The sequence below is a fragment of the Gastrolobium bilobum genome, unplaced genomic scaffold, assembly GCF_033153095.1.
Source record: "Gastrolobium bilobum isolate Gb01-03AN ecotype WA unplaced genomic scaffold, APGP_CSIRO_Gbil_v1 utg15966, whole genome shotgun sequence".
Classification (NCBI taxonomy): domain Eukaryota; kingdom Viridiplantae; phylum Streptophyta; class Magnoliopsida; order Fabales; family Fabaceae; genus Gastrolobium; species Gastrolobium bilobum.
The window spans coordinates 1-9,672 of NW_026897912.1; the positions used below are offsets into that span (position 1 = coordinate 1).

Genomic DNA, 9,672 nt, shown 5'->3' on the forward strand with positions numbered 1-9,672 from the left:
GAAAAGTCCAAAATACCCTGCGAAAGACAGCCTTATCGGTGTAGACTCGTCGTTCGTCACAACATTGATCCGTATCAATCTTGAACACAGAACCAGGATTTATCTGTGTCATGTAGTTCAGCCAACCAGGTAAGATGGCATATGATTTTTCCCAGTCGCCAAACAACTTCACAATGGCCTTCATTTTAGCCTTCCAAGCCTTCCTATAAGATATGTTGTATCCATACAAACTTTGTACCCTCTCCTGAATAAGAACTGGTTTCGTGGATGGATCTTCTTTTAACATACCTACACAAAATTCGAAGTCAACACAATCAATAAATATACCGAAAAATTAAACCATAAACAAAAATGAATGTAATACATACTTATAATGGCTGCACAGATTACATCAGAATCCAGCTGTCTATGGTCCCGAGTAAGGCCTTGGTTTAGGCAGGTGTGTTTTTTACCCCACTTACTAACAACCCAACTATTTCCATTCTTGGGCAACATAGCCTGCACGTACCAGGGACAACCATCATTATGGTGTCGACACTTCATCACAAATCTGTGGTCATCACTTTTTGCCACCACAGCAGTACGATGAGACTTCATACAATATAATTTGACAGCATGTTGCATTTCAGATTTAGTTCGAAACTCCTGGTACAAATATAATGGATCTCCTAAATGCCAGCCACCGTGGATGTCATCGTCGCCATACAATATCTCCGTCTCATCATTAGGGTGAGCCCAATTAATGAACGAATAGTGTGGGCTGTCGTTCCAAAATGGCTCAATCTCAGACCCTACGTCCAAATTTAAACTTATCCGTCAGTACGAAAGAAAACACAAATATATATATGCAAAATTAAAACTTTATATTACAATCTTACCACTGCTAACAGGGTCAACACGGAGCGGTGGCATAACCTGGGAACTCAAGTTTCCTGAACTAGTATCAGCGTCAAAATTCCCCTCTACGTCCGTATCTGAGGTGTCACCTAGCGGAATAACACTCTCGGGTTCACCATCGTCTTCACTGTCCATATCCTCGTCATGCCCATCCTCATCCTCGTCTATTTCCCTCAGTGGTATCTGACTTAAGACAGGTGCAGGTGCAGATAAACCGACCACTCTGTCTTCTTGACTTTGACTTCTTCCATGCACAGGTGCAGATGAAGATTGACCACAGTCTATTTCAACATATATCTCAATAAAGTTTTGAAATTTTCGGTCCACAATTGCATCTATGACACAATCCACATCTTCATCGTCACATATATCATTACCAATGTAGAATATAGCATCCTTACCAACTATAGACTCTACCCTGGCGATCATCCGTTGAACGCCATGGCTCCCGTGTAGCCCCAATTTTTGGTTAATCCTCTCCTTCAGCTCATTGTACGTAGTGCCCCGTTTGATTTTCAACATTTTCGTTTTTCCTTCAAATTGAACACCGTTGGGGCCTTCATAATGCTTTCCATCGTAGTAAATCATGGTAACATACATGTTTGGACTTGAGCTCATCTTTCACACGAATTTTGTGGGTACGAATCAGATTTTAGGGGTTAGGGTTCGGATTTGGGGGAAACAATTGAGAAATAAAGGAAAATGACAATGATTTCACAATTATTATGTCTTAGAGGTGGTGGGATGAAATGGAAGGGTGATTGGAAGGTTCCCAGCTGACAAACAAGAGAAAGAGACCAAGAGAGAAGTTTTGATTTCGAATATTTTGAAAATGAGCCCAAGAGAGGTCTGGATATAGGGTTTTTCGCGATCTTTAGTCGACTAAATAATGTGCTTAGTCGACTAAAAGTGCAAACAATTTAGTCGATTAAGATGAGTTTTTAGTCGACTAAAATTCGCGTTTCATAATTTCTGAGTTTAGCCCATTTAGTCGATTAAAAGTGCAACATAATCGACTAAATGGGGGCAGGATGGTGGATAGTTCTGGGGGAGGGGCAAATTGGTTATTAATTATTTAATTAGGGGCAAAAGGGTCAAAAACCCAGAAGGATGTGTTTACAATTTTTTTTTACAAATTTTTGCAAATTACACTATGTACTCCCGGGAGAACACAGTATCCGTTTATATCCCTATTGTCATACAATTCTCTATCAGTGTTCTTCCGGGAGTACATAGTGTAGTTTATAAACAAAAAGTTTGTAAATATAACTCTTCATATATATATATATATATAATTATTATAACTTATTAAATTATAACTGTTAGATGAACAGAAATCAACGGCTGGGATGAGGAGTAAGACTTTTAAATCTTACTCTGGAGTCAAAAAATCCCTACCCTATATATATATATATATATATTATTCGTCATGTCACTCGACTGTCTTGTCACCCAAAACTATGTCATTTTGGGTATTTATTTTTCTTATTTAATTGATCCAAAATAGATATCATATTTCTCTTTCTTATTTTATTACTATTAATCCACTTTTGTATGGTTATGATTCCCCGACTTTACAAATCTTATGTCAAGTGAATTGACATCCGATTGACCCTGTGTGTGTGATTCAGTTGATAAACTGAGTTTTATGTATAATAATTTTATTTAAAATATAGAAGTTTGAAACTTAAATTATCAATGTTCAAACTTCATACGGAGACTAGTCCATACCGTAAGAGATAGTAACCAAGTTTAAAAAGCAATATGTTAATAAACAAGATTGGTCTTAGACTATTGTGTAATAAACCAAATGCATTGTGGGGGTGGATGAGGCACAACATTTGGCTCCGTTGTCAATTTTGTGGCCATTAATTCGTCATGTATTTTACTACGTACGCGTGCATGCTTAATTTGAAGATACAATCCAAAACACGCAGAAAGAAAAGAATAGATCGGACTCTAGTAATTACGAGTAAGAATTCAACAAGAGCACAATGTAACTTAAATAGTCACCTTTTCGTATGTAGAGCATTTTCGGGAGAGAAAAAGAAAGTCAAGAACACACCTTTATTTGAAAAGACACTTTGGTTCTAGGCTTCTTTCCGATGATCAGATATATTACTTTTTACATAATACAATATTTGTTATGATTATATCAGCACCTAGTCCCGGCTAACTACATTAAGTAAAGCATCAAACTAAACTTTTTTTGGGTACGTGCACCAAACTACACTTTAATTGCTATTACTTTAACATAATATTCTAGCAAGAATCAGATGACCTATTCTGCAAAATGTGAATTCCCATAACATCCGACTATGGATGAATTATAGATAAATAAAAATAGAGTAATGATATTTACACACCAACGTCTCTACATATTTTTACATTTTGGTTAAAGAAATGTAGAAAGAGATTGTATATATATTTTTCTTGTTTTATTATCTAAAAAAAAATGGTGTAAGAATAATGTAAGATTTTTGAATATGTCCATCAATTCATTGATTACTCCAATTCAAGTAGTGTTGAATCCATTATAGGGTGCGGCTCTCCCAAAATCATTAATGTAAGATTTTTAAGGTGTAAATATCATTACTTTTCTTAATTATAAAAAAAGCTTTGCCCAGAGAATTCTTAAAATCCTTGTTTACCTATTTAAATTAATAAAGGGTAGCTACATATTAAATGCTAAAAACCTTCTCTCAGAATCTTGTTTATCCATCACTAGAAAATATGGTTTCAATTTCAATATCATGACCAGAATTAGCAAAGTCATCTACAAGCCATTTGTGGAAGAGAATCAACGCAGAGTCTGGAAATTTATTATTTGGATTGATTCTATCTACGCACTATGCAATGCGCTGTATTAGACTTAATTAGTTTGGAAAATGGCTAGCTCCTTTATTTCAAGTACAAAGGATATATTCCTCATGTTGGGTCACTGAGAGTATCAGTTAATTCTTAATTACGTCCTTTCTATAAATTATCCCATGCTTTACTGCAAAAGCTAACTTGTTACTAAATTCACAAGATGCCTTAACTTTCATTATCTCTTAGTACAACATTCATAATAAATGCATCACGTTACCTTTATTTATTTATTTTTTGGTTATTGAGTTATACAACTCCTTTAGCTTCCTCTACTATACTCATGTGTATATAGTGGGAGCAGGAAATTTTGTAAAGGGAACTAATTGCAACGTATTTTTTATTTATTTATGTGACAACTATCTATTTGACCAAAAAATTGACGGTAAAAAAATTAAAATATTATACTTTTAATAATTAATTACGAATCGGTAGCAGTTTGAAAATTATTTTTGAATTTATTGCAGTTATTCACGCTCAAATTAGGCGTGACTATTCATGCCCAAATTAGGCATGATTCCCAAGGCATTCACGTCTAATTTAGGCGTGAATCATCTGGTGTTGACACGTAGTAAAAAAAGTCAACTTATGAACTGTAAAACTTTGGAAAGTCATAACTTTTGACTCGGGTATCCGAATGAGGCAATTCTTTTTTTGATTCCACATAACTTTTCGAGATCTACGCAATGACATCTCATTTGATATATTTTATCTCTCACAAACACAATTCAAATTTGCAATAATTGTATTATATAGTGTATTACCAAAAATAAAAATAAAAATAATTATTAATAAGAAAAAAAATAAAGATTTAATTTGTGATTTAAACTCAAAAATCAATTTGAAAAATCTGTATTAATAAAGAAAATAATTAAATAAATATTCTAAACATTTGGTAGAATATTATATAAATTTGTATATATTTTAATAATTAAATAAATAACATTGTACACTATTTTTTTTCAAACACTTGGTAGAGGCAAAAAAATTAAAATATTGCTTTTTTAATAAATAATTACGAATAAGTTGCCGTTTTGAACCTAATTACGAATATATTGCACTCATTCACGCCCAATAATGGTACTATTAACATTAAATTCAAAATTCAAATAACCTCCAATAAGTTGATTGCATTTTGTATTTAATAGGAGTTCATTGTGTTTTGTATTTAACAGGAGCTGATTGCGTTGTAATTTTATGAGTTGGTTACAGATTGTCGCCAATTCAAATAAATTTGCTGGGGGGTATTTGAATTTTGAATTTAATGTTATAGGAGTTGATTGCATTTTGTATTTAATTGGAGCTAATTGCGTTTTGTATTTAATAGGAAATTTGGTGTCATCTTATTTATAGATGAGTTAATCCACTTTGGTGCCATCTTTACAGTATCATTGTTGTAAATTTGAATTATGTTTGTGAGAGATAAAATATATCAAACGAGATGTCATTGCGTAGATATCGAAAAATATGTGGAATCAAAAAAAGAATTACCTCATTTGAATACCCGAGTCAAAAGTTATGGCCTTATAAAGTTTTACGGTTAAACTATTAATTTTTTGTGCCACGTGTCAACACCAGATGAGTCACGCCTAATTTAGGCGTGAGTGCTTTGGACGTGAATAGTCACACCTAATTTGGACGTGAATAACTGCAATAAATTCGAAAATAATTTTCAAACTGCTACCAATTCGTAATTAATTATTAAAAGTGTATTATTTTAATTTTTTTTTTTTTGCCAAAAATTGACACTAACGACTTTTAGAAGTTTTTGTCGCGAGGCGAGCACTATTTATATGGAATAAAAAATGTGTTCTAAATGAAAAGCTTGCTTGAATTCAAGGGCACCATCGTCTACCTAAACTTATATATATATATATATATATATATATATATATATATATAAATATTTTTTGAATGAGAATTAAATTTTCATATCGTAATTTTTCGATTTGCATGTAAATTTTTTTTTCTTTTTAATAAATGTAGGGCTCACCATTAATTGAGTCACAGCATGAGAATTCAATTCTCATACAACATGAGAAAATTAAATATATATATATATATATATATATATATATATATATATATATATATATATATATATAAAGCTAGCATCACGTAACAGGAATCAAAACAATTTTTCTACTGAAACAAAAATACATGTGGGTCCCATACATGTAATAAAAACAAAAAATAAAAAAGGCTGGTGTGGAAACAAATGGGTGAGCAGGTAAAAAAAAATTAAATCGTGTTACATGATACTCGTTATATATATATATATTCGCTTTTTCTGCAGTTACTGTAGATAACTTATCTGCAGTAAGCCTAATACGAAGTCGTTTTGGGACAGAAATCATGGTATTTTTGTAATTTTAATTTATTTCAGGGTTATTAAAGTCTTTATAATTATAATTATTTAATTTTTCAATCTTAAAACGAAGTCATTTTGAGAGAATTGAGATAACTTATCTACAGTAACTGCAAAAATATTATTCTGTATATATATATGAGACATGATCCGTTTACAAACTTTTTTTGCAATTACACTAATGTAGGACCGGTCGTACACTGTGTGATTAATGTAGGACCGGTCCTACATAGTGTAGTTTGTAAACAAAAAAATTTATAAATATAACCTGCCCCTATATATATATATATATATATATATATATATATCAGAATCATTTTATACCGCTGTAAGTTACACTCTCAATTTTATTCGTTGATTCTATTTATGTTTAATTGTTCTTATTTATTAAATATTTGAACTGAGCTATTAGATGTAAACAAATCAATAATCAAAATAATTATTAGTTATTGATATATATATATATATATACCGGTGTAAGAATATTATCCTGTCCTATATATATAATAAAGAGTGAGAAATGCATTTGATAACTCTAAAATACTCAGCCTCTTGACATGTTGATGGCAAACCCAATTTCCTGATAGGTGTCCGCGCGCCATTGAAAGAAACAAAAGCGCCTACCAAGCTTCGAAAAAGATAATACTCAGCCTGCCAAACAACATGATATATATCTCTTTTGGTTATGTTAATCATGTCTGCTGGTTATTATCTCGGAACTTTGGGTTTGATGCAGCCAATGGACACGACACATATATAAACGAAACGAATTGCATATGTAGTACAGTTAAAAATAATTAATCGTCTTGGAAACATGGAAACTTGTCCCAACTATGTTTCATGCTGGCAAATACTATAGAATAATGGTGACAAAAGGGACTCGATCGATGTTCCGGAAAGATTATCATCCACACAAAAAAATCTAAAAAGTGAATCACAACAAAACAATAAGACGACAAACTGCAAAACCTATTTGTAGGCACAGGCCACATGCTAAAATACCAAAATAATATATATAGGGAACAAATTGAGTCATCGGTATTTCAACCACAAAAGAACAATCTCCATCAGTAACATTTGTTTAATGAACTTGTCTCCCATACATTGAAATCTCGGGTATAATTGTGTTTACTTAAGTATTAATAAAATGCTTCGAGAAGGTGCTAGCTAGCTGAATAAATTAGTTAGTATTTCATAATCAATATACCGATATTCCATTGTATTCTTAATTTCCATATCTAAATGCCTTCTCATGTTAAACTAAGGTCTTGGTATTGAGAAATATGGCATACCCGGCCTTAAGGGAGGAAGGGGAAACGGATACAGTGGTGGAGATAAAAAAGGGTCATCATGAGTAGCAGAGGCAGATAGTGGAGCCATAGTTGCACCATCATTAGTGTGGACTGAAGGAGCATCGATATGATTGAGATTCTGTTGCTGATCAACAAGGCCTGTGGAACTGTCACCCCTAGCATAGAAGCTTCGATCAGGGCCTTGATTAAAAAGAAGACCAGTAAATACATGTCCTCCAATGTTGACAGATGTTTGATACGCGACTTCATTAATCGCATCATCCATAGAATGAACTTGAATGCACCGAAATATCGCCGTCGAGTTCACAGTAGCTGGAAATTTGAACTGCTCTAAACCTGATATAAACAAAAATACGTTATATATAGCTAGATATATATATATAAACACACGAGCTAGGGAGGGAGGTTATACTATTTTCCCATATAACCTCTTATAATCATTTTTATACTTCTTGGATCAAAATTAAATCATTAGTTACAAAATTACATTAAGTAAGAGCAGTTGATTCGAGTTTGATCCAACAATTGTGAAAATGGTTGTAAAAAAAAAAAAAAGGAAACCATAAATATAACTTCTTCTTTTATATATATAAATATATAGAGAAAACATTTTCTCATGTCGTAGGAGAGTTGTTTTATACTACTAGTGACCTTTCGATTTTCGTGCAATATTTTCTTTTACTTTTTTATTCTTTAAACAGATGTGAGCCCACACAAGATGTGTCTATAGCATGAGAGAATTTTCTCCTACCGTATAAGAAAATCGAAACCCAAATATATAGCCAGCTAGTGTTAACGAGATAACGAAAAAATAAAAACGGTAAAAAAGAGCAGAATTTTTGCAAGCAGAATACAGTTTGAGGAGATGCAAATGATTAAGCTTAAGTAGTATCATCTGCTTTAATTACGAGTATGATATTTGTCACACAGAGAATATATGATAACTGCAAAATTGAGGAAAGAAAAAGCAACAGGTAGCTAGGGCTCTACAGTGTATATATATGGATCTTAATTATGGCTATATGTAAAAATAGTAACCTGAATATGGGTTCTGGTTGGGCTGAAAGTCAGGTGGATTAGTAGTGGGACATGGCTGTTCCTCACTCTGTCGCCTCCTATCCACAGGCATCCAAGTGCTCTTGATATGTGTTTGGCACTGAAACCCTTTGTTCTTGCAGCAAGTTCTGCACCTAAAGTATGAACAATCCTTCTTGGCTTGGTTCCCACAGTCTTGGCACTTTGGACCCCTTACTACTACTTCTTGGCCTTGCATCGTCTTTGACATCTCCTTTTTCTTTTTTTTCTTTTTTTCTCTCTAAAACATCAACCTTTACAACCTTTTCTTGGCAATCCTCAACTGTTTGCTTCAACAGTAGTATTCTATTGGTCTAATTAAAAGAAAGCAATAATTTTCTTCTCTTTGTTAAAAAAATTAACTATCATTATTTATACAATCACTTCACTCGAGTTCAAAAAATACAAGCACACTATGGCAAAGCCGCCTACCATATTAGCTGGAGAATCAATTCTAGGTTGAAGCAAAACCCGCACCACTAAGAATCAATTAGGCAAAAATTACAAGAAAAAAAAAACAGTAATTAGAAAGAGAAACACGTTGGAATAAGGGAAAGGGATATATACTCCCAGCAATTGCTTTATGATCAATGTAGTGGTTTTGAATGAGTGAATCATTTAATTTATATATGAATCTCATCAATTTAATTAGATTTAGACGTGTTTAAGTTTGCATACTTGAAAATTAATGACTTTGTGTATGATGCATATATTAACAGTTAATGCGTCTGAATTAGTGTGACAGCACTACTAGAAATGTATTTATTATCGACGGAAAAAATTTCGTTGAAATTATTCACGGAATCTGTTTTACGTCCAAAATTTCGACGAAAAATAAATTCCGTCCAAAAATTTTGACAGAAAATGGATTCCATCGAAAATGTTCGACGAAATTTTCAATTCCGTCGAAGATTTTCCACTAAAAAGGAATTCCGTCAAAAACTTTTGAAAAAAATAAAAGAAAAAGAAATTATATTTTTTGGACGTTTCGACGGAATTTTGATTTCCCGCGAAGATTTTCGACGGAAAAAGAATTCCATCGAAAACTTTTGAAAATAATAAAAGAAAAAGAAATTATGTTTTTGGACGTTTCAACGGAATTTTGATTTCGTCGAAGATTTTCGACGAAAAAGAAATTCTGTCAAAAACTTT

At 32.6% G+C, this 9,672-nt stretch overlaps 1 protein-coding gene across 1 annotated transcript; it reads right to left on the bottom strand.

Moving 5' to 3' along the window:
* Positions 1 to 7,393: 7,393 nt before the first annotated feature.
* Positions 7,394 to 8,719, bottom strand: LOC133311352 (protein SHI RELATED SEQUENCE 3-like). The gene is made up of 2 exons (XM_061512383.1): positions 8,485 to 8,719; positions 7,394 to 7,782 (listed from the first exon to the last, which is right to left on the bottom strand). Exons 1-2 carry the CDS (start codon positions 8,717 to 8,719, stop codon positions 7,394 to 7,396), a joined length of 624 nt encoding a protein of 207 aa, XP_061368367.1.
* Positions 8,720 to 9,672: the final 953 nt, after the last annotated feature.

What these genes read in the sequence shown, in the direction of transcription:
- LOC133311352 (XM_061512383.1), bottom strand. Translation starts at nt 8,719, where the DNA reads ATGCAAGGCCAAGAAGTAGTAGTAAGGGGTCCAAAGTGCCAAGACTGT. An exon ending in CAACCAGAACCCATATTCAG is followed by an intron (nt 7,783 to 8,484) that starts GTTACTATTTTT and finishes TGTTTATATCAG; the next exon opens with GTTTAGAGCAGTTCAAATTT.